General features: G+C 40.5%; 1 protein-coding gene across 1 annotated transcript in view; it reads left to right on the top strand.

The window, feature by feature from the left end:
• The window catches only part of LOC133413716 (potassium/sodium hyperpolarization-activated cyclic nucleotide-gated channel 1), a 99,735-nt gene that overhangs the window by 57,654 nt on the left and 15,856 nt on the right, over nucleotides 1-26,225 (top strand). Inside the window, exons 4-7 of the mRNA XM_061698421.1 lie at nucleotides 4,050-4,268; nucleotides 9,342-9,488; nucleotides 13,669-13,909; nucleotides 25,073-25,237. Coding sequence (XP_061554405.1) covers nucleotides 4,050-4,268; nucleotides 9,342-9,488; nucleotides 13,669-13,909; nucleotides 25,073-25,237 — 772 coding nt within the window. The remainder of the gene's footprint in view (nucleotides 1-4,049; nucleotides 4,269-9,341; nucleotides 9,489-13,668; nucleotides 13,910-25,072; nucleotides 25,238-26,225) is intronic.

Here is a 26,225-nt window from a genome sequence, read left to right as displayed (position 1 = left end):
TGGTTGCCAGCCAATTTTTTTTTATTATATTTGTGTATATTATTTTATTGTCATTTTCAACAGGCTGTGAAGCTAAAAATGCATCTCTAGGCTAGCATAGTTGCTTACATCTTCAAACGGCATAAAAAGATGAAGTCAAATGCGCCAGTCACACAAGATCCAACTAAAGTCCTTTGTATGCAAAAAAGTTGGTGAATTCAGCAGTGATTGCTTTGTTTTGTTCGACTTATTTCGGTGTTATTTTCTCCAGTTATTGGTATCCTTTGCACTGTCTTGTCTTTGAATCTTATATGAAAATCTATGCCAAAATCGTAACCTTTATATATGAACATTAAAACAGATGACAACAATTCAACACAGTGCAATTCCCAGGCGCCCATATGTGACCCGCAGTGCAAACAACACAAATGCATGACAAAGCGATCACGTTGCACAACATGGTGCCGACGCAGCTCTTCTCCATCCGCATGAGGAGGCGAAAAGGTGCAGTGAGTCAGCTCACAGTGGCACAACAAAAAAGAGTGTTTTATCTTCCCCTACTTCCCCGAATGCGAATTTTGTGGACACAAACATTGTGCGAAGGACACCTCACGACCAAGCAATTGCCATTTGTTCCGGCGTCATGGTTGGCTGCCTTTTGTGTTCACGCCTGTGTGCCAAATGTAATATTCAGTGTTTTTGCTTTATGACATAGAGGGGAAAATATTATCAGCGTGACTTTGGACAGCAACAACAGCAAAAAAATAAAAATATTTTTTTTTTTAAATAAATAATTGGGAGCAAAGAAACCAGGGTGGCAAATGTAATGAGAACCATATTCTAATCTGTCTCCATTCGAAGCAACTAATGAGCATGTCAATGAAAAGTGATGAATCTTGATGATTAGCTGCTGAATTTTGTCACTTGCAAAATTCCGAGTTAGATTGAACAGCGTCCAATACAATAATAACATGAATATTAACAATTCTAGTTTGGCGATGGTAGCAAGGGGTGGGAATCACAGAGTAAAATGTGAAATCATATTCTTCTGATATATTCCAACACATGTAGATATTTTTTGATACAGACAGTATCATAATACACTGATAATCTATATATTGGAAGGAAATCATGTACAGTACTATACATAACAATATCTATGTAACCAAAGAAGGGAAAATGTATGAAAACTTTTGTTCCAATTCTTTTCCAACGATACAGATTATCTCACAATACAGTGGTTGCACGATAATCGGTATATGGGAGGTAAATCATGTACGATACTCACAGTCGGGATTATGCGTAACCGACTTCCATATTCGGCAAGACAGGACGAAGCACTTCGTTCCGGTTCAGGTAACCAGCGGAGCCAAGAGAACGGAACAAAGTACCTGTAGGAATTTTAAACGTCTAAAATCTCTTTTGTTTTACGCAAGTCAAACGTCTTCAAGAGTAACCAAAGATGACCATATCCAAGGTTTAGGCTTCATTTGTGTTTACATATACTGTATCATATCATATACTGTATGTACAAATACATGATATATGTATTTAACTTATGTGCAAATACGCCAGTGTTAAAGAAAACAATATTTCCATGTCATCTGCCCATACTTATTATAGTTATCATAGTTATCGCTGCACATACAGGAAATCTGCTAACCTGTTTTCTAGGTTTGGCCATGTTGTATTCCGCATAAGGTGGACATCTATGGAAGTGAATGAAGAAAAACGTTGTACATTCTCTGATCATACTGATAGTATCACGATACGGTGATTGCACGATATATTGGAAGAAACCCATGTATAATTTATGACTACATCTGTGTGACCTGAACTTCTGGAAACAATTGTTGCGACAGTATTTTTCCAATGTTCCTGATACTATCATCCTACAGTGATTGCGCGATAATACTGTAGGTATATTGGAAGAATACCATGTATTGTTGTAGAAAAATATTAAACAATGTAAGCTGAATAGATAGACTGTTTAGGCACTGCCGTTTTGGTTAGCAACATCGCTCAACTGCGATTAGCGCTTTAATGTCCGTGTGGAAAAATAGCTAAATCAGAACTCGAGTGATTACACTTACTAGCCTTTTTTCAAAATTTGAAGGCTGCATTCATTTTTGGGGACGATAATTGGGGTTCGGCCTCTATCCAAGGAAATTCAGTATGTCAAGGGTCCACACCATAACTATGTAAGGTAGCGCAACGATCATCTACACTCCTTATTGCCACCACTCCCATCCCCCATTATTTGGCCTGTTATCTCTCCACGTGGGCCGCGTGGTGCGCCTAGTCGTGCACTCTGTTTGCTCAGCTTTCGTCTGATTAATGGCAAGTCAACAAGGCCACAAAAAATGAGACGGACCACTGCGAAAAAAACACACCGGACGGGTGACTCTAATCATGCTATTTATGGCACTGGAGAGAAGTGACTGTCATCCTGTTAAAACGCTCCGCGGTCATTCGTAAGAAGGTGTCGTCCCGTGACTAAATCCTCAATGTGGAAGTGCATACTCATTTGAGCTGATATGATACATGACAGTCTGAGCAGTAGGTTGATGCGTCCAGGGACTGCAATATCACCATTCAGCGCATATCTAGGTCTAAGGAAACCACATAAAAGTCTTTTCAATACCTTTTTATGGCCACTTCTATCCAAGTTAGTTATCCAATTTAGTTCATCCTCTGGCGCTTACTGAACTGAGCTTGCGTGAGCTAAGCGAAGCTAATAGTTAATAGTAAATCGTGATACATAACAAAACAGTTAACCTATTAAAAGTCGCGTCCAAGGTTAAACTGCCACCTTGATTAACCATCAAGAGACAAATTTAATTCAAGTCTTTTTTTTTTAAATATGAGAATTAAGTCATATTTTGGGGGTAATAAATCTTAAGCTTATGAAAATAAATTCAGATTTTTTTTAGAAACCGTAATATCTTTTAGACAAAAATTAATAATCTTACAAGAATAAAGTTTTAGTTTTTGGATAAAAAGTTGTTCTGTGAAATAATTTTTTTAACTTGTAATATTGCTAAACTATAGTAAATTCCTAATTATTGTAGGTAAAAAGTTGGAATGTTACAAGAATAAAGTCATATTTTTTTAAAATAAAAAGTCATAATATGATCTTTTTTATTTTATTTTTTTCATATTTCTACATTTCCCGTGGGCAAAATGTGTGTCCCCTCCCCCTGTCGGCCAATAGTTTCTTCTGTCCTGGGATCCCTGGGAGGAGTGGTACCGAGAATGGATGGATGGATTGAGTGTCAGTTTAATTTTAAAAAATACCTTGGTTTTGTCATACTAGTTTCCAGAAAAGGCCCCTCTGACGGCTACTTCTGCTTGACCCAGTTTTGTATCGCGTTGTCCATATTTGACTAAGACCGCCCCCTTTCCTCTGATTGGTTGCCTCCGTGCAGAAGACCCACTTGTGAGAGCACACTTGTTTGTTATGTTGACAGCGTTGGTTCGGGAGCGGAAAGGGAAGGCTGAGCTCTTCGCTAGTGATGTAGATAAACTCCACAAATTCGAATGACCTGATTTCAGGCCTCCTGGCAGAAAAACATCTGGAACTCAGGAATTTGTGGACGAGTTTAATTCATATTTCACATGTTTACTGAGATACCATAGAGACAATATTACAATATTACATCCCAAATGCCAGACAAAGTTGGCTTGGAAAAATATGTCCCTTTTAAGTCCGCCGTCCATTTTTGGAATGACTGTGCAAAAAAAAAAAAAGCAAGAGAAGGCTCTCTGCTGTTTCTCTCAGGAAAAATAAGATGCCCCAGATGTGTGAATAATGCAAGTTGTTCTTTTTTAGTACTTCCGACATGAACTGTTTTTCACCCCTTGGCAAATGGGGAAAGAATGAGAGCAGGTAGAAAGAAACAGGAGAAGAAGCAGTAGTAAAGGGCATGATGAGGCTGTGAGGTGTATGGCGAGTATGGTTTATGCGTGGAAGTTCAGTGATCCATCAAAGGGAAGCCCAGCCTCGCAGTAACTTCCCCTCCGTCTCTCTCTCTCTCTCTCTCTCTCTCTGTCTCTCTCCATCTTGGCAGAATGTGTCCTGGGGCAAGCAGTACTCATACGCCCTCTTCAAAGCCATGAGCCACATGCTGTGCATCGGCTACGGCGCCCGGGCGCCGGTGAGCATGTCGGACCTGTGGATCACGATGCTGAGCATGATCGTGGGCGCCACGTGCTACGCCATGTTCGTGGGACACGCCACCGCGCTCATCCAGTCGCTGGACTCGTCGCGTCGGCAGTACCAAGAGAAGGTGAGCGGGAAATCATCCCTTATAAGCAGGGATCTTTCATCAAAATTCGGAAGGGTCCGGTTGCAAAGGATTTCTCACGGCAAAGGCACGGACCGCAAAGTTTCGATTTGCGTTGCCGACCCATCCATCCATCAAGGCCATTTTCTGTACTGCTTATTCTCACTAGGGCCGCGAGTCTGCTGGAGCCTATCCCAGCGCACATACTGTATAAACAAACAAGCATTCACATCCACACCTTGGGAAAATTTTGTGTTTTCAATATACCTACCGCACCATTCGTGTACGTGTGTCCAAATGTCACCTTCCTTTTCACATTTGTGGTTTTGCAAATACGATGTTTGGCTTTGCATGAAAAACAACTGCCTCTACCATAAATTAATATTTTGAGCTTACTCAAGGTCAACAATGCATGAAGAAGAATACATGTATTCCCCAATAAACAGAAATACAAAGTGGTTTCTAAACACACATTTAAACTATTAAAACAGTTCCTATTTAAAAAGAAAGTATACATCAAAAACTTAAGGCACGTCAGGTGTACATTTCATGAAGTACAAATTGTATTTTGATGCAAATCAAAAAAGGCTGGCAAACAATTTGAAAGCAGCATAGGCATCTCAGCTCCTACATTTCAAGTAACACTGAAGGGAAATCAAGACTATTCAAGTAAGTAAGAACAGGGAACTGCACGTTCCAAGTAAAGAAATCAATTTGTTTACCTTTGAGTAAAGTCTCTCAGCTGCATTGACACTTTGAAGTAAAATACACACCCAAGGTTAGTCCTTTGATACTAGCTGAAATGAAATCTTCCCAGATTTGCTGAGATTGTTCATGACAACTGTGTGAATAACTGGTGTGACGTCAAAGAGAAAGTCAAAGAAAAAACAAAATGTGCAAAAATTAAAGAATGGTTGGAATACATATTTGGGGGGAAAGCCAAAGAAAAAGCAAAATGAATGCCCAGAGTGAATCTTGATGCTAAGTAAATTGAGGTCTTGTGAAACTTGGTGAGATCTCGCACGACCTCATGCTAATCAATTGTTGCAAAAAAAGCCAAAGAAGAAGCAAAATGCACAAAATGAAGTTCATGTTTTCATGCTCAGACTAATTGTTTTTGAATAAGGGCTTATTTAAAAGTCAAAGAAAAAGCAAAACTTGTATGACATCATGCATAAAGGCGGTGCATTTATTTGAAAATTGGAAAAAGCGCCCAAAAAACTACATCAGTGCTTGCTGAAATTAGCTCATGAGATACCTTGAAATGCGGTCCGTATAGCACGCTAATAAGTACTGCAAAAAAAAAGCCAAAGAAAAAAGTCAAATGCTTTGTTGAACTGAGTTCTCGCAAAGGTGTCTAGAAGTCTTTTAGATGTCTGTCTTTTAGATAAAGGGCCTGATTTACTAAGATCCCAAATAGCAGACTCAAAATCGCATGCTCACTCATTCTAACAGATAGCGTGCACTGTGGTCAATGACTCTAAAAGTGATGGAGACCGCCGGATTTAAAAGAGGTTTTTATACTTTAGGTAGCTTTGATGGTTTTCACCATGGAACATTTGGGAGAGCGCCCCAAAGTGAAGTTTAAAGTGATGGAATTGGAAGTGTTAATGGAAGAGGATAACAAACATTTTACTGAGTCACAGAAAGGAAATCGATTGCTACTATAATTTTGGGAAAACCATCAAGCACATAAAAGCCATATTTGTTTGATTTCACTCACCCTGAGTGGGTGGCAATTAAATGTACAGGTATATGCCCATCCTTGTGTAACTTTGCATTCAAAACCTGGAACACCACACCCAAAAAAACATTGCTATGGGAGAGGCCAGCACCAATCGTCACAGTGTGCTGTAATAAAATGACCCAGTTGCACAGAAAGGCAGACTTGAAAGGAGTTTTGCCCCATGAAAATCCCGCTCATTTGCGTAAGACTTTGTTATAAATGAGGCTTGGCTGTAATTTCTGCCTTCAGGTCTCTGATTGTCTGGGGCTTGTTCTCGTAGACATGATCTTTTAAAAAGCCCCACAGGTAAGAAATCTGGGAGGTTGAGGTTAGGCGAATCTGGGGCCCTCTCTGGGTCAAATGTCCTACTGATTATGGCTGCACAGATTTAAATGACCTGGTCTGAAAATAGGTCTCCAGGCAAAAAGTTGGCTCAGTTGTCCAAGGCATTTTCAGAAGGAAACAAAAAAAACCTATTAAAGATAAATTGTGTTATTAATAACAATTTTATCAGCTGTAGTATCATTTTGGGTCACTCTTGTTGATCAATAGATAGATAATGTCGACCTTTTATTCATCCACAAGGGAAAGGGAAAGATGCCGGTACACAAATGTTATTCTTTTCTTCCACTTCACTCATTGTTACTTAGTATCTATGTACTTTTCTTCTTATCATGTATGTATGTATGGTTATTATCTTGCGTTCCAGTCAGGCAACCATCTGGCAATTCCCGGAACACATAGATGTTCCGGATGTGCTTTGTACTCTCACGCAACAGTCAGATAATGTGAGTTCGCATGTTCTCCCCGTGTCTCCGTGGATTTTCTCCGGGTTCTCTGGTTTCCTCCCACATTCCCCCCAAAAACTGTCTGTAGGTATGAATCTGAGTGCGAATGGTTGTTTGTTTATACAGTATGTGCCCTGCAATTGGCTGGCAACCAGTTCACGGTGTACCCCGCCTCCCGCCAAGAATCAGCTGGGAAAGGCTCCAGCACACCCACGCCCCAAGTGAGGATAAGCAGTAAGGAAAATGGATGGATATGAAAAACAATGTTTCACAATAATTATCGCAATAATACAGTAACGCCAATCAATCATTTCGTCAGCTTTAGTTACAGTATATAACACACTGTTGAAGGTTGTTTACATGAAAATGTGTGTATCATATATTAAACAAATCTGACCATAATGGCCAAGTTATCATCAGTACGGAAATGGAAAACGGCTTTATTTTTTTCACTGTACTCCCATAGAATAAATTGCTCATTGGTTGACACATCAGTGGCACGGTGCATTCTCGTGAATGTTAATGAAAGCAGATCGCCCACAGCAAACGTTGAAAGTCACTGAATTAGTGACATGCCTTTTGCCGAGCAAATCTGCTTTTTCCACTTCCCAATTTTATCCTCCTCATGTCTCGTTCTGGACTTTGAACTCACAGTTTTAGAGGGGCCGTGAAGACCTCGCTTTACATTGTTAACATAGCAGGGTGTATCACTCGGATGCCATTCTGTCTATCAGCAGAAATGTATAAAAAGTGACAATACTTTTTATACATTATATATAAATGTAACAATACTTTTTATACATTATATATAAATGTAACAATATTAACCCACCTGTAATATTCATAGCTATTTCCCAATGTGTGACTGTAGGGGATTAACATGAGGCATGTATTCAGACACCTATTAGGTTTAGCTAAATACTGGTCATCATTGATCAGTATATGGCCGAAATGTTGGGAGATTTACTGCCAAAAGTGTGAAAATTAAATTGATATAGTTATACAGCATTTGTAATAACATTTCCAGTCTGTAGAACTGCACAGGATAAACAGACAGTGCCTTGTTTGCTTGTTTCTTTCTTTCTTTCTTTCTTTATTTATTTATTTCTGTTTTTGAATTGATTTTTAAAATCAGATGATGGGTTTTGGAGAAATTGAAAAACATTTTTTTTTAAAAACTGAATAACTTCAATATTTATAGACAATTTAGAAAAAAAAAATTCAATTGTTTTTGCATGAATGTATTTGTTATGGATGATATCTATTCTCGCATGATTGTGTGCCCCACCTTGGCCATTCGAGTTCAGATGGACATCCTGAGCCACATTCCAACCTGTGCCACACGCGCTAAATAAATACACCCCCTCCCCTCCGATAAACAATGTACCGAGCTCTTATCAAATGTCTGCAGCCGGGAGCGAGGAATCATTGAGGGATGGCTCGTGAGTCTCTCTATCTTGCACCAGTTTCATGTAACGGGCCAGGCTTGTGTCACATTTGCTCATACCTTTTGGGTGTTTCATCACCTATTTTAACCACTATCTTACCAATGACCTTAATTCAAAGACAATGATATGAACCGCTACTAAAACAAGGGCCTGAATTGAAAGTCTGTTTTGTAAGCCACTGCACTACCAATGGCCTTTGGCCAGAACTGAAAGCCATTTATGAGGCCCACAACACTACCAAAATTCAAAGACAATTATGTGAACCTCTACACTACAAATGGCCTGAATTGAAAGTCAGTCATGTGAACCACTACACTCTCAAGGGCCTTCAGTGGTATTTGAAAGCTAGTTGTTTTTCCCGCTACGGTCCCAAGGACATTTGGTGGGAAATTAGTTGTTTTCGTGAAACACTACATGACCAATGGTCTTTGGTGAAAATGGAACATCAGTTGTGTGACTCACTTCACTGTCAATGAAGGACCTTTGGTGTGAACTGAAAGTACATTCACTTCACCACCAGAATTGAAAATCAATTATGTGACTCACTACATACACTACCAGTGGCCTGAATTGAAAGTCAGTTATGTCAACCAGTACACTTCGAATAGACGAGGTAGGAATTAAAAGACAGTTACATGCGCAAAGATAACAATGGCCTTTGACTTACAAAATCTTTTAAAATTCACAATTTATTGTTGTTAATGTTTTTACCATAGACATGAACACGAGGCAATGTAACCTGAATATGTTGCATGTAGCTCACTACTTCACATTTACATCATGGCTTGACTGCCCATCAGTATTGAGCTTGATGCTTGCTTGAAATAATGGCAAATGCAACCTTGGGTTGACGGAGCCCCGGAGGGCAACTCGTTTCTACTCCCCCACACCACCACCTGACTTCCCCTCTTACGACCTCTCCCTCCCACACATACAGGACTAAGCCCTCAAAACGCTCTAAGATTACATGGCTTTTTGCAGTAAAATCAACACAGACTTTTCATTCAGTCATTAGCTCTCTCATTGGGAAATTTTACCATGGAAGAAAGAATGCATCAACTGAAACTCATATGTGTCTGTTTTCTGTCCGTCTCTCTGTCTTTGCCTCTCACAGTACAAGCAAGTGGAGCAATACATGTCCTTCCACAAGCTTCCGGCGGACATGCGGCAAAAGATCCACGACTACTATGAACACCGCTACCAGGGCAAGATCTTCGATGAGGACAACATTCTTAGCGAACTCAATGATCCACTCAAAGAGGTGAGAAAAAAAAGTTGCTGATTAAGAATTGACTTGAGAATTTGAGAGGCATATCTATCATAAGTAGACCTGCAAAAAAATAATCCACGTCCCAAAAGACACAATAAGTCTTGCATCTTGCTTTGAAGCTGCCATTTTAAGGTGTCATTTCCAAAGTTCCTTCAAATACAGACTAATCATCGAGATTTTGTCCAATTGCGACCAAGTTTGAGCCACGTTACGCACACTTCCCAACTTTTGACTTGCCCCCGATAGGTGTGGGGTGCGCGAGCCTGAGCTCGTGGTGTGAATGCCGTCTTGAAAATACTTTATTTCTTCATCATGATTATTCTCAGGCCAAATAAATCGTCCTTTTGAGGGATTTCCCATATAATAAACTCCCGCTATTCATGGGCGATAGGGACCAAGCTCTGTCACGAATAGGGAAAATATGAGTAGAATTGAGGCTCCGCCCTAAATAGATATATATATTTTTTTCATTGCCTATATTAATAGTTTAAACCATAAATATACCACAAACTATGATGCCGAGATACGTTGCTACCATTTCAAACTTATCTTACACGATTACCCTTAAAATAGATGGCTTACTGACCATTTGACCGCTTTTGTAAATAGCCACTCAGCAGGGTAAACGCGTACACATGTGGTGAAGACTCTCCCTAACTTCTGCTAACAACCCAGGCTAAGCTTAACTCCTCCCCAACATACAATAATCTCTCAGTTGAAATATATCACAACTACATACTTCCTTGACATATTTACTACTTTCCGATTATCCAGGGCTTTGGTTCTATCTTGTGGCATTACAGAAAGCACAAAGACCGTTAATAGAGGAATTTTCCAGCAATTAGTTCAGGATAAGATGAGAATAAGTGGCGGTTTCAGCCTTGAGCCCCAAAAAGGGTCTGGATATCACCTTTGTGTAATATTTTGAACATTCAGTACTGAAAACCAGTTTTATTCAGGAAGATGAAATTTGATAGGCTTGTCTATAATGTGTGAACCCACAAAACAAGTCCCAAGAACCCATACCTAAAAAGTGAAAAGACACTGGATGTCGGCCCTTTTCGGGTCGTTTTTGTCATTTCCATGGGTCCTTTAAAGATGGATCTGTCCTTGAGAGTTTGTCTGATTCCTACTAAATCAGACCCACATACACCAGACATATACTCGATGGAAAATTGCTAACCATTTCAGTTTTTGCTATTGCGTGCCGGCGAAGTTTGCCCAGGTTTATATATTTCTGGTGGAAAATCGTGTTTTCTTTAGCATTTTGCCAAACTTCTTCCATCCAAAAAATCTTTGTGGAATTGGTTCTCCATTCTTTTCTTAATCCAGGGTGAGCATGAACACACAGGAACTGAAAATGTGTGTTCAATATTTGCTCTCCAACGGTGCTCTCCTCTCAGTTTAATACTGGCAAAGATCAATAATAATCAGATACCTGTACGCATCAGCCATATTGAAATTGATGCTGAAGCCATTGATCACTTTTCTACTTTGCAACTCCTCACATCCCCAGAATTACATGAGTAATTACACTCTGCAGATATGGGCGAGAAGTATCATAAAACCCATGCAAGCGTGGCATTCGTGACTGTCTCCCATGCACACCCATTAAGCGCGCTTGCTTGCTTGGAGGGGCGAACTCTGCAGATCCCAGACTCTCACGGCAGAGGAAGGACACACAGGAGATTTATGGTTATTACCTACAATGCGGAAAATCCTTACAGGCTTTTTGTCCACTATGCAAAGTAAGCAAAATCTGCCTGGTGACAGCGTCACAAAATAAAAGCTGCCCCCTGGGACTGGCGAATAAAGACAAACTGAGTCATACAAAAACACACTTACATCATCATTTCACACTTGATTTTATGGACATACCCAGTTTGAACATCCTTGGCAGGGAATTTTAGCGGTGAGGATTCTCTTGCCCGGTGCATTGCATCTAATCCAGACTTTCCGTAGTAACGTTCCAAGGGCTGTCTTGGATCGTTGGCTGACGGCCACCTGCCTGTTGTTGGTGCTTCGCCTTCCCAGCCAAATTTGGAAGGAAGCGTGGGGAGGTCATAGTGGGCGCCGCCGACGACACTGCTGGCTCCAGCAAGTGTGACCACCTGGGAAGCATCAAAACCGCAAAGATGCCAATATTATGAATAAGTGTAAGAAAATACAGTGTTAATGTAATAATACATTCATTTATATTATATGTATTTTGCATTTCCTCTTTCCCAAGTCATGAATCTTTTTTGAACCTGGTAAATTCAACTGTTCACATTCAGTAATCAAGTCCAACAGCATATGGCGACTGTGTGCATGGTCGTTTGGAAATAGAAGACAACCGGAAGGTGATTGTTGGGAAGATTTCTTCGGATGTGCGATGATGCAAATAGTACAAATTGGGAAATGGGTGGAATTCAATTCCGTGCAAAATTGTCCAAAACTTTAGCGTAACATTGTGTTATTAGGCAAGCTAGCGCATTTTTTTTTACCCAACAAAGAAGATGGAGTCGTAATGTAGCAAAGTAACATAACGTAACATAGTAATGTAATAACATAACATAGTAGCTGGAGTAAGAGAAGTACGTTAGCTGTCATTGTGGTAAATCGTCTGTGTTTCCGATGGTACACATGATTTTGCATTGTATGCAATAGGGATGGACATATGACTTTCTTGATCAGTGAATTATTCCTGAGGGGAAAAAAAGACATGATAAGGTTATAGGTATAAGGTTCTTGTAACATTTTTCCCTTTTAATATGATTTTTTCTCAACCAAAAATAGACATTTTTGTAACTTTACAACTTGTCTCTCATACTACTGCTTTTTCGCAACAAAATGAGTCTTTATTTATTTATTTGTACTAAAACAAATGTCATATTTTTCTGAAGCTAGCAAACGCTGATGTTTCTTGTTCAGCAGTTCATTCCATTTTGCCTCAATTGCTTCAAGAGACGATTAATCAACCCTCAATTTCACACAATTGACAGAATTCTTAAGGAGTATTTAATCGTCTGTAATTTTCTAAAATCAGACTTTATTCTATTAACATGACAGCTTTCTTTCATTATTTCACTATTTTGTCTTCTTCCGACAACAAAACTAATCGGGAGTCAATCAAGAGTGGAGCTGCTGCTTCAGGATGTACTCACTAATCAACAATCAATTCCACACATTTCAGAGAATTCTTAACGATCATTTAATGATGATAAAATGTGACTTTCTTTGCATAACATGCTGATTTTTTTTTCGACTGTAAAATCCGACTTTATTCCTTATTTTACAGAATAACTTTATTTAAAATGAACCTTTGTTCTTTTAACTACTTTATTGTAATATCACTACTTTCAAAATTGTTTTTTGATATGTGACTTTCTTCAAGTAACAATATGAAATAAAACTACAATTTCGTGTGGCTTTTCTCCTACTATTATGACTTTCTGAACAAAAGCTAGCTGCTAACGGTCCTGAAAACATTCCATTGATAGGGTAGGAAGCACAAACCGACGCAGCAGCTTCGCCAGCCATATCGTCAGCTGGGTGACATACTAATCTTTGACTAATGTGTTGAAGCGCATTATGTATCCTAATATGGTGACTGTTCAATTCCCTTGCCATGTGACAAATCTTAGGTAAAGATCTTAGGTAGGTGACAAATAGGTAAACATTGTATAAGCAAAGATTGTGCCAAAAGGCCTCCTTGAAGCATGAAAACAGTTTGCTATCCGATTCGTTCGTTCTATTCCGTGATTGAGGTCATCGCCCCCAGCATCTGGCTAGTCCTTGCCGAGTCACCCCCAGAGGTTACTTAGCTCTCTGTTAATATCCCATTATGCCGCAAGGGTGGCAAAAGGGAGGTGAGGGAGTGAACCCCACGGCACGTGCTAACCAACTTTCAGTCTGTGCCCTGTTGGAGGGAAAAGGAAAACAAACACCTAATCTCCAGCTGGGCCAGAGGGTCCAAGATGATGGGGCAAAACTCATCAGGATCTGACAGCAGTGCCAAAAATGTTCTCCTCAGCAGTACTTAAAAGGTTTTAGGGATAAAGCAGCAATATGCGTCCAATTCATTTTGTGCAGCTGGAGTGGCAAGTGCTTTTCCAAGTTTTCTTTCCCTGCCACAATCTCTCTCGGGATCCCATTTGTCACATGTCCCTGTTTTTCCCTTGCCCGCCAGGAAATTGTCAACTTCAACTGCCGCAAGCTGGTGGCTACCATGCCACTATTTGCCAATGCTGACCCCAACTTTGTGACGGGCATGCTGAGCAAGCTGAAGTTTGAGGTCTTCCAGCCCAACGACTACATCATCCGTGAGGGCACCGTCGGCAAGAAGATGTACTTCATCCAGCACGGGGTTGCCAGCGTCATCACCAAGTTCAACAAGGAGATGAAGCTGACGGATGGGTCCTACTTCGGAGGTAAGATCAAGTATTTGGGCTTTCTGTCATCCTAGCTGGTGACACGATCCTGAAGGGATTTTAAATTTACAGTAAACTGAGCCCTGCCACGAGTAGCGGAAACCTGCAAATAATAATAGACAGCCCCCCTAAAAATCTTCACAATTGCCTATATTAACAATTTAACACATAAATATACCAGAAACTATTATCTTTAATCACTTAAATATCATTTCAAATGTATCTTGCTTCATTATAAAAATAAAAAAACACCCATGTAATGAGAACTATATTACCTCCGGGCTCCAATTTGAGATTATTTGGCAAAAATACTTCTTCTGATCTTTACCGTCTTTGGTTGGCTTTCAATCACTGTTGATACAGTCAATGACCATTTTATGTCTGTTATTTGAGGCAGCTCCTCGATTGGAGTTCATTGTTATAGTTCACATTCCTGCATTGGCCTACTGGAGACTCATTCATGCCGTCCTTGTAGTCATTCGCCAGTCTACATGTCAATTATTCTAGGTCATGGTGAATGTTGAACATGCAAGATTCACTTACTGTTAATCCATAAGTCATTGGCGGGTCCACATGCCAATCATTATATACAGTACATCACTGGTCAGCGGCTGTGGCTTTTTAATAGCTCAAACGTAAGATTATTTGGCAACAAGGCTTCTTTGGGAAGATATACTTCTTTTTGTGATTGGAAATCGGTCCGATGTCAGCAAAAAACAAAAACAAAACAAGTATCTGATCGGACTGGATCTAAAATCTCAGATTTTACCACACTTATACAAGCAGTCCATTCCACGCGCTTTTATCCAGCAGCGCCCGGGTGGCATGCAGAGCCCACATGATCGCCACAACTGGTTGCTAAGGTGCTAATATAGCAACAAGTAGCAACGAATGTTGCTTTCTTAAAGTCGTTTATCGACACTCCAGTTGAAGTTCACTGTAGAAGTAAAGACACGTGACAAAAGAATTACATCTATTGAATCTTTAAATACACAACAGACTGTTTCTTTCTTCGTTTTTGTTCAATAAAAAACACAATTGACGAGCTAACAAAATTAGTATTGATCTCACGGCACTTACAGCTCTCCAAATAATGAACATTGGTACACAAACACTTTATAAACATAGACAGTCAATATAACAATACTCTCTGGCATATATTCTTCAAACTCTGAAAAACGAGTTCCAATAACAATATCCAAGCGTGACGTCTTCTACTTTCTTTGTTACTGCAAATGTGTATCTCATTGTGTGCACCACTGCCCCTCAGAGGTCAAGACGTGCACAACAGGATCAGCGATCCAACAAGGCACACACAGACAGCTAAGCACCCCAAGCCTCACTACATGATTCCTATCCGCTACGACGTTGTCAATAAAACTAAACCCCCGTCGCATCAAGAAGTTCAAAAGTGTATTGCCGCACATGTGGAGAAAGCAAATGCTGTTCCCACCACATACTGACAGTAAAAAATAACTCAATTGAAGTTTAATTGTTATTTTGCACTTCCATCCATCCATCCATTTTCTGAGTCTCTTATCCTCACAAGGGTCGCGGAAGTGCTGGAGCCTATCCCAAGCTGGAGGAGGAGGCGGGGTGCACCCTGAACTGGTTGCCAGCCAATCGCAGGGCACACATAAACAAACAATCATTCACACTCACATTCACACCTAGGGGCAATTTAGAGACTTCAATTAACCTACCACGCATGTTTTTGGGATGTGGGAAGAAACCGGAGTGCCCGGAGAAAACCCACGCAGGCACGGGGAGAACATGCAAACTCCACACAGGCGGGGCTGGGGATGGAACCCCGGTCCTCAGAACTGTGAGGCAGACGCTCTAACCAGTCGGCCACCGTGCCGCGAATTTTGCTCTTTAAAATTATAAATTGTATTTATTTATTTAGGTTGTTCATGGTTTTCTAATTTATTTTGTATTTAATTTATTCAACTGTAGAGTATGCTTTTTGTTGAAGTTAAGCAGCGGTTATGATTGATTATTGCTGGTATCGGATCAGAACGATATCGGTATCGGCCAAAACTCAAGGCTGCAATATCGGCATCAGAAAGTGAAAAAGTTGGATTGGGCCATCCCTAGTCATTGGGAAGCGCAAGTTGCTCTTCATACAGTCTTTGGCCAGTCTAAATGTCAGTCATTAGTAACACCTTCAAATAATACTCTTCTTTTTACATTTCACAGCCACACAAAGCTACCAACAAGTAAATATTTTCTTTCCGTTACACTTCATGCTTTTTTAATACTGGTCAAAGATTTCAACAATTACTCTAGGTTTTTAAAAGCAAGCACTTGAACTCAGACATACATCATCTCTACATTAACTCTCTGCGCTGCCTTGCTCACCACACTCGTGGTCAGGCGTTATACGAGTTAGTGTACATACTGAGGCGTGCTGAGTTGCGCCCAGGGCTGTGCGTTGTATGCCTCTTGCAGTCAAATTAATGCAGATTCTCATTAGGCAGCGTTGGCCGCTCGTCAGTCTCTCTGCCGTTATGCAAGCGCTCATCTGGGCGCCGGAGGAGGCCAAGGCGTGGATCAGGCATCCCTGAGGACACAGATGTTGCCCACCCCCGCCCCTACCATCGCCACTACCCTCGCACACTGATACACATTGCATAAACTCTCGCCTCTCCACCTCCCCCACTCTATATGTTCCTGCCGCACACTCTTGGCACTGACGAAAGCCGATTGGAGTTTCATTCTGTGGATAATCAGAAACCTCTTCTATGCTGTTCATTTTGTTCTCTCCACATCTCAGTATGGATATCATCAATGTTTTAAATGTCAGCTGCAACCCCGCCGCTTCTTGTTTACTCTGACAAAATCTGTGTCGTCTCAGTGTGACGGCAAAGTTTCCTATTTTAAGACGTGTCTGCATATTTTATGCTGAATTCGACAGGCACTATAGAGGCAGGCGGAGGATTCTAAGAATACTTCCACTTTGGCGCCGTTCATGTCTCGCAGGCGAGAATCAAAGGGCGAAATTTGGTTGTCTTTTTTGGTTTGCCACCGCATGTTCAAAACTAAGGGGGTTGCTGTCATGAAATGTCTGTTCATGTGTCATTGTGTCGAGCTGTGGGGCTTATCATTGTGGTTCTGCGTGGAACAGACATGTAAGGCAGAACAGCTCATTCAGACGAATCATCCTCCGGATATGACACCAGCGATCATACTCCGGATATGCAGCTTGTATGTAGTGAAGGGTTGAAATAAGTGTGAGTGTGGAGCGCTAAAGTAATCTGAACTTGACGTATGGAATTAGCAATAACAGCAGTGGTAAGGTGCCCCATTTCAGGCCTAAATCAGGCTTTGTTACACAGGATGGCATCAGTTCTCTTCAGTCCACTCTTAAAAGGGACATATTATGCATTTTCCCCCCACACAAATAATTATCTTATTATCTTAATAATAATGTGACATGCTTTTGACAAAATACCCCAAGGATCATGCATTATAGAACACTTTACAATACCAATTGAATTCAATCATTAACGCATGATGCAAAAGCTGTTTAATTCTTTACATTATATTTAATTTATGACTGTATAATTTATACAGATCAATACTATAGAATGCTATTTTATTTTTTTAAAAAACGTAACCAGTTTTTGGGGTGTTTTTTTTTTTTTTTTTTGCTGGGCTAGAACGGATTAAAGGCATTTCCATTAATTGAATTGGGGAAAGTTGATTTGAGATAGGAGCGATTAGAGTTACAAGTATGGTCACAGAATGAATGAAACTGCTATAAAAGCAATTCTAACTCATTTAGGGGGGGGCGATGTCAATTCCTTGTGGTTTTCCGCTATTCGTTTCAGGGCTCTTTCCTGTGCTTTGATGTAGTTGCTTGAAAGTGTCGGATCTTCGGCAAACTGTGAAGTCACGGTGAAAAAAAACTCCACTTGATGTCACAGTGGGGCAAAATCAGACGGACACATTTTCGGAAGAAGGAGGCTAACGAAAGATTTCATTCGTTGTTTAATTTGACACTTGATGGATGGGCAGGCACTCCAGAGACCCAGCTAAGTATTTATTATTAAGCCATTAAAAAGTAAATTATCCATAATATATCTCCTTTTAACGTTATCCACTCTTAATATCGTAAAGGGTGCCTTGCCGCTAGTGTGCCACGGAACAGACAAGCTTATTGTGCTAATGATTCTTCTAGAAATGTTGTCTATTGTAAAAACTGAACATACAGTATTATATTACATATACTAATGCATATGCGTTTATCAAAAACAACAAGACCGCAATGCTGGTTTTTGCCATGTTGTGCCTGTAGCTAGCCACCTGCTGTTGCCCTGCTGCCCAGCTGGTAACGCCACCCGCGTGTGTGTGGATGAGCGATCCCCGAGTAGGTCGGTCGGTCGGGAGGGAACAGCTGGCCGAACGAAGCGAGGCACCTTCCTCACTTTCTCTTTTTCTTCTTCAGCTGATCATTCGCTGCCGCTGAAGCGAGGGCGAGAAGTAGTACGCCCAGCGCAAAGCTGAGTGAGGAGGGCGAGTGAGGAACTAAAAGCAGCCACAGGACACCATTAGCATGCTAATAAGCTGGACATGGAGGAGGACAGTAGGTCACAAAGCGATCATGGCCAGTGACGCATCGTGGTCGAAAGCACTCCTGAGCCTACTGGAATGAGAACTGATACATAAAATTAAGTAAACTATTGACTGGTAATTTTCCCCATTATGATTTTTTCCGTAAATCAGTAAAACAAATAACAATAATATATAAATACAAATTTATGAAAAAATATACATTACACAAATATAATGCATTGATTACTACAACCCCAATTCCAATGAAGTTGGGACGTTGTGTTAAACATAAATAAAAACAGAATACAATGATTTGCAGATCATGTTCAACCTATATTTAATTGAATACACTACAAAGACAAGATATGTAATGTTTCATACTGATAAACCTTATTGTTTTTAGCAAATAATCATGAACTTAGAATTTTATGGCTGTAACACGTTCCAAAAAAAAGCTGGGACAGGTGGCAAAAAAGACTGGGAAAGTTGAGGAATGCTCATCAAACACCTGTTTGGAACATCCCACAGGTGAACAGGCTCATTGGGAACCGGTGGGTGCTCAGTCATTCACAAGCAAAGATGGGGCGAGGTTCACCTCTTTGTGAAGACGTCTGTGAGAAAATACTCGAACAGTTTAAGTACAATGTTCCTCAACGTACAATTGCAAGGACTTTAGGGATTTCATCATCTACGGTCCATAATATCATCAAAAGGTTCAGAGAATCTGGAGAAATCACTGCATGTAAGCGGCAAGGCCGAAAACCAACATTGACTGCCCGCGACCTTCGATCTGGCTTGTTAAGTGACGTGAAAGTGAGTGAATGACAATGTACAGTTGGCCAGCTGTTAACTGGTTAAAGCGTTAGTTACTGTGTGTGTAGAGTGACAGTATCAGTTAAGGCAATCAGCAGGTGGGCGAAGAATGTGCTTGTGTTTGCCGTATTTTGTTTTCGTTTGTTCAATAAAGTGCTTGAATGGGTACCAACAGCAGCGTGCATCCTCCCTCTATCCTAACCAACTGTTATGGATTACAATTGGCTCTAACTACCTGTGGTCAGTATTAAATTAGAGACCCATGTTTACTTTACAATAGACCTGCAGTTGTGTAACTTAAGACAGTTGTGCTTTGGAGGAGGAACATTTCACTTTAGCTTCCTTTATTAAATGTGAAATGATCACAAACTTTGGACATTCTCTGTCGTTTATGCACACTTTCCTCCTGGCTCACACTTATTGCTACATGAGTCTGCAGTAACAGTCCATGTGGAAAATGCCCACAAAATCCTGTGATATAGCGAATAATCTGCGACATAGGTCCGGTAAAAAATTATGCGCAATGCACTGGAATCGTAAAAAGTGAACTGCGGTACAACGAGCGACGACTGTATTATTATTATTAGTAGTAGTAGTAGTAGTCGTATATAATATATTATTATTATAATTCATCCTGCACAGGCACCTGCAAAGACTCTCTACCCTCATTGGCCATCTTTCAGTCACAGTTTATGCAGTAAATACATTTAAAAAGTTATTTTCTTAAAAGTTTACAAGTAATTACCGTAATAAACAAATAATTTTAAAATATTTTGAAGTAAAACAAATAATATTGTAAAAATACATTTAATCTTTTACCTTATTGTTAATTTCTGCCATAGTTTATTTCCTCTAAATATTTAAAATTAAAATTAATAAACCAAATTAAAGTTTTAGAATAATAATTTCAAATGCTTTAAATACATTTCATTAATTATTTTTAATAAATCCTCCCTGAATCATTTTTATCTATGTAATTTGAGACAGTAACTTCCCTTTCTAACTGCCCTCCAATATGACATAAAATTGGATTTAAATATCAGAGGATATTCCATTGTAAAGACAAAATTTACAAAAATACAAACAAAATTTTTTTGTTTGTATTTTTAAATAAATGACACCATGAATGTAACTGCCTTACTGGTCAATGTTCACAGCTTAGAAATAATGGCATTCACGTGTTTGAAAAGGGTACGTGTTAAATCCGGCCTCACTGTTTCAATACAGCCTTCGCGCTGCATTCACACACCAGCGTGAGGGTCTTGCTCCAACATGGCGCACACACGCCGCGCTCTGTTTCACGACACGCTCCTGCCAAAGATCACAGCACAACTGGTAATAAAGATTAAATCGAGCCAAAAGAAGAAGGGCTGCTTTCTGTCAGGCGCAAGAACAAAATGGAGGTAAAGCCTGTCGGGAGGGGTTGACTGCAGTATTAAACAGAAACAAATTGAACTTTAAATAACAGGAATTGTTTTACATGGGCGGCACGGTGGCCGACTGGTTAGAGCGTCAGCTCTAACCAGTTCTGAGGACCCGGGTTCAATCCCCGGCCCCGCCTGTGTGGAGTTTGCATGTTCTCCCCGTGCCTGCGTGGGTTTTCTCCGGGCACTCCGCTTTCCTTCCGCATCCCAAAAACATGCATGAATTGGAGACTCTAAATTGCCCGTAGTTGTGAATGTGAGTGCGAATGGTTGTTTGTTTATATGTACCCTGTGATTGGCTGGCGACCAGTTTAGGGTGTACCCCTCCTCCTGCCCGAAGATAGCTGGGATAGGCTCCAGCACGCCCGCTAGTGAGGATAAGCAGTACAGAAAATGGATGGATGGATAATAATAATAATAATAAATACTAATACAACAGCTACACAGTAAGCACACAGAACAGGTCCAAAAACTAAACGAATTGGTACGTTACCGCATACGACAGCCAGGAGGAGGAGCCTATAAGGTCAAAAGTATATTAATTTAAAGTATATTAAAAATGTATAATATCATAAATGTTACTTGTGTTTTTATTCCATAGAATTCTAAATTTTAATTTGAGGTCTGCACAATAAATGAAAGGGAAACATTTTGGGCCATATCGCACAGCCCTAGTGCAAGCCATGGAATTCGCCCCAAAATGCCAAAATTCAAACCAAAATGGCCTTCTTCCTGGTCAATTTTGGGCATGGGTCCTTCAGACTTTTTTTGTGTGTCTTATCATGACAGACGTGTCCACCAAGTTTCCTGTCAATTGGTGAAATTGGTGGTGATGGCTATTTTTTTCCATCTATCCATGAAGCTACTGAGCAATTTCGGCGTGGTGTTTGAGACCCCTAAAAAACCTATTTCACCAAGATGCACACAGTACAAAAATATAAAAAAATAAACACTATATGTCCATACATTCTTTTCATTGGACTAGAACCATATATGGCATTTCCTTTCCCTTCTCTGAGGGCTAATTTAATGTACAATTATCATTAGGCTTTACACGGTCATGATTTTTGGGACCGATCAGCGAATTTAAAAAAACGATAACCGATCACCGATCCGATCACAAGATGGAGCAATGTGTCTATTTATATGAACTGTTCATTTACTGTATATACTTGTTTACTTGATTGCTCCAAAAAATATATATTTCCAATAAATAATGTATATTTGTTCATCTATTTATGCCAATGAGGCGTAGTGACAGACAGAACAAAAGAATGGTCTTCTATTAGATGGCAGGAAGTACATACAGTAATTAATGTATCCACTTTTTGTGACATTTTTCTTTGTTGGTGTGCCGTGAGATTTTTCAATTGTAAAATGTGTTCCTTGGCTCATTAAAGGTTGGAAATCACTGTTCTCGTCAGGTCATGTATTCTAATCAGTCAGGTCAAACCAACATTACAACAGGACGGAAATAATGGGTGCTAACTTACTGTAATTAAATTACTTTATTGAAAGTAAATGACTTCACCCACACAGAAACTTGACAGCATGATTCGACGGAGCGCCGGTACAACCGTTAGTGCTAGCAGTAGCTTGCTAGGCTACATGACGTTTTATTGCCTGCTTGCGAGGCGTATTGTATTAAAAGTATGTGAACATACCTCAAGCAAGCCTTAGAAGAGGGTTCTCTCCAGATCACCGGTGACCACCAATAAAAATTTTCCCTGTTTTGTTCTTATAATACAGTTGGCGCGATCCACTCTTCTTGTCCTTGCCATGATAACAAGTGTATCTGGTCGCGTTTGAGTTGACAAGATAAAGCCCAATGATCATAAAAAAGAGGATGCGGTGGTATCGGAATACAAGATTTTATTGCAGTAGTCTGACAAATTGTTCTTGTAGTCTGATCCACGCATTACATGTTGTCTGTCTCAGAAGTGTTGTCTGTCCCACACCGCCGACATGTTTTTTTAAAAAAAAAAAAACTTTATTGGTGGTCAGATATTTACAGTACAATGCCAAAAGACACGCGACAAGGCTAAATATAAACTAGCTTTTGAATTCAAATATACTGTACACAATGGCGATGCGGAGTAAATGTCTTTTGTGGAGCCGATCAATGACGTCATTGATTAAAAGTACCGTCATTGATCGGATCGGCGAATTATGACATTAAGCCGATCAGCCAATCAGCATAAAATGCTAAATATCGTCCGATACCGATCAGGCCGGTCAGATCAGTGTAAAAGTCTAATTATCATGGGTACGTTACTATATATGTTTGTGTACACTGTGTTTTAGAATGAATGACATACTGTATGTATATGACATATTATGACTAGGAATGCACTGATGTAAGCTAGAGCAAGAATAAAACCATTTTTTTCATAAATGTGTAGATAAGGTTCATTAAAATAAATGTACATTGCTTAGCCATGTGGTTTTTGTCACTCTTGGACAAAGTAAAACATGTTTGACACTTGGATCAATAGTCATTTACAATTTGAGTGTTGAATACTGTGACAAATGGGACGTGTTGACACGTGGTACTGAGTCAGTAGTGGTTCATTCCCTTCATATCGCAGAGGCATGCCTAAAGACTGGAAAACAGGCAGCGCGGTTGGTGCAATGCAGCGATGCGGTGTGATGCTTGACACGACTAGACTGCATTGCATTAAGATGCCATTACCTGTGCAGTGAATGATAAATGGTCTTAGCGTTGCTCAAGTGGCAGAGTTTATTTACACTCGACGTAAGGCTCTCCTTTTGTACCTTCATGTTGAAGGTTCATCTGCATGCTAATGTGTCACGGACATTGAGTTAAGCTGCAGCCTGCAAGGCGGCACAGTGGACGACTGGTTAGAGCGTCTGCCTCACAGATCTGAGGACCGGGGTTCAATCCCCGGCCCCGCCTGTGTGGAGTTTGCATGTTCTCCCCGTGCCTGCGTGGGTTTTCTCCGGGCACTCCGGTTTCCTCCCACATCCCCAAAAAAACATGCATGCTAGGTTAATTGAAGACTCTAAATTGCCCGTAGGTGTGAATGTGAATGCGAATGGTTGTCTGTTTCTATGTGCCCTGCGATTGGCTGGCAACCAGTTCAGGGTGTACCCCGCCTCCTGCCCGATGATAGCTGGGAGAGGCTCCAGCACGCCCGCGACCCTTGTGAGGAGAAGCGGCTCAGAAAATGGATGGATGGATGCAGCCTGCAATTAGTGTTTGGCGATAGGGCCTAAATTTGATATCACGATCACCCCCCCCCCCCCCGCAATATCAAAATTCCATATGACTCGGTATTTATTGTATTAAAGTTTATAAATATATAAGAATGGACCTGGACCACACCAAATTGAAAGCAGAAGGTTTATTTAACAATTTAACATTTAACAATTATAAACATCACAATGAAATAAATTACTTTTCCCTGCAGGTATTTCAAGATATGAGCTCAAAATTAGTGATGCACGGAAATGAAAATTATTGACCGAAACAAAACAAAACAAAAAAAATGTATATGAGATACCCAAGGCCAAAAACCGAAAAGTACAATTACATTTATGGCTATGACTGCAAAGCTGCCAACCTACAGAAATTCACTTCCAGAACAATCTTTCTGAATTTCCTCATTTTTCAAAACTGCGGAACAGTTATTGGAGTATATTATGTAATTCATTCATTAATTTTCCCTGTGTTTAAGGCCTCATTGCTAAATGTGCCATAAGGGTGTTAGATTTTTTTTTTATTTTCAAAGCCCCCAAAATAACCCAGACTCAACCAGGCTCTGATAAAGCTAGGCAATCATTCGCATAGTTATAGTTGAATCCCTCAAAATTCAACAGGCACACCATAGTCTGCTCGAGATTAGCAATGGACTGTTGTTATTCGTGAAAATAATGCGATGCTCTTGGTAGCCCCGTTACCAAAATGGTATGCTATGTTATGCTACTAATATGAGCCGAGGTTTTGCTCGTCGAACTTGGCTGTAGCAAGTTTTGCTATTACCAAACAATTAGAGGATGGAAAAAAACATTTTAAAATGAGGATACGCCAGCTTTTGTGCCTCGCCGCAGATGCGCCGTCTACAAAAATAGAGCCCATAAAAAAAACAAGTTGTATTGCAGCTAAGAGAAACATTCCAAAATGAAAAGAATAGGCTGTAAGGAGAAACTTAATTCAATTTCACGGAACGAATATTAGAATTTGGATGCCGATAGGTGAGTGCTTCTGCTATTAGGTCAGCAGAGAAGGCCTTTTTTGCCCTGACAGACCGCCATTGCCCGGAGGCAAAAGGAAATTGTATATTAGTCATCAATCAGTAACCTTTTGTGTTGTGTTTGTTTAAATGTTTGTTTCCTGTCACCCTGCCAGAGATCTGCCTTCTCACCAAGGGCAGAAGGACAGCCAGCGTGAGGGCCGACACCTACTGCCGCCTCTTCTCGCTGTCCGTGGACCACTTCAACGAGGTTCTGGAGGAGTACCCTATGATGCGACGGGCCTTTGAGACGGTCGCCATCGACCGCTTGGATCGTATCGGTAAGGGTCCTCGCGACGATGACGTCCTCATCTCTCCTGACTGTTTTTTTTCTTGTTATTTTTTTGCCTGTCATCGTGCATTTGTGTCATCTCTGGTCACACGTTTGCCGTCTTCCCTCCATGAAAGCATCGTGTCCGCCATCTTGTGCCGCATGGCCTTGGTATGCTGTCATTTGTCCTGATGAATTAACACACGTGTTGGAACCAGCATTAATCCTTGTAAAGAACCAATCTTTATGGTTGGATTAACTGGGGAGGATGCGCATGCCGCCGTCCTGGGGGTCGGGGGAGGCGTTGACCCCGCCCACCCTCACTGGACGCCAGCGATTCGATGGAAGCTAACCTCACATGCATGTGTTGTGTGGCCCTCTTCCCACTCATCTGCACTCCTGGGTATGAGCAGCACCCCACCCCCGAATAAGAGGGCTCCAAATCGGGGGTGGGGAACCTAAAATGCGCCGAGAGCATTTGAATGCAATTCTAAAAAAGGCCCACACACATCCAAACGGAAAAATGCTCATAATACATAATAAAAATGTTGTTTATCGTTGCATCATATTATTTTATCAAATCACTATGGCCCTGGGAGGACTTTTGGGCCCCTAATGGGAAAAAGGTTCCCCACCCCTGCTAGAAATCAATCAAACACTGAATATCAAAACCAGCGAGACGAAACAGGAAGTTGCTTCCGGCTGGAACGTCCCCACTTCCATCTCTAGAATAATCCGGTTATAAACTCAGCCACAATGGTGATTCCTTATTGTAAAATACAGAACTTTGCCATGAAATAGTAAACAAGGTACAAATTTAAAAGGGGCACATGTATGAAACAAACTGGGCAATAATTTCCAGCAGGGACGCTAATTTGTTTGTTGTGTTAACCATAATTTGTAATTGGCCACCAATTGAATATTGGCCATGATACAGTGGAACCTCTAAAGGTTGAGCATAAAACAAATTTGACCAAAGGAAATATTGGAAAGTCCTA

The sequence above is a fragment of the Phycodurus eques genome, chromosome 15 (assembly GCF_024500275.1).
Source record: "Phycodurus eques isolate BA_2022a chromosome 15, UOR_Pequ_1.1, whole genome shotgun sequence".
Lineage (NCBI taxonomy): Eukaryota > Metazoa > Chordata > Actinopteri > Syngnathiformes > Syngnathidae > Phycodurus > Phycodurus eques.
Note: the sequence above shows the minus strand (reverse complement) of the source record. Positions and strands in the feature narration are given on the sequence as shown.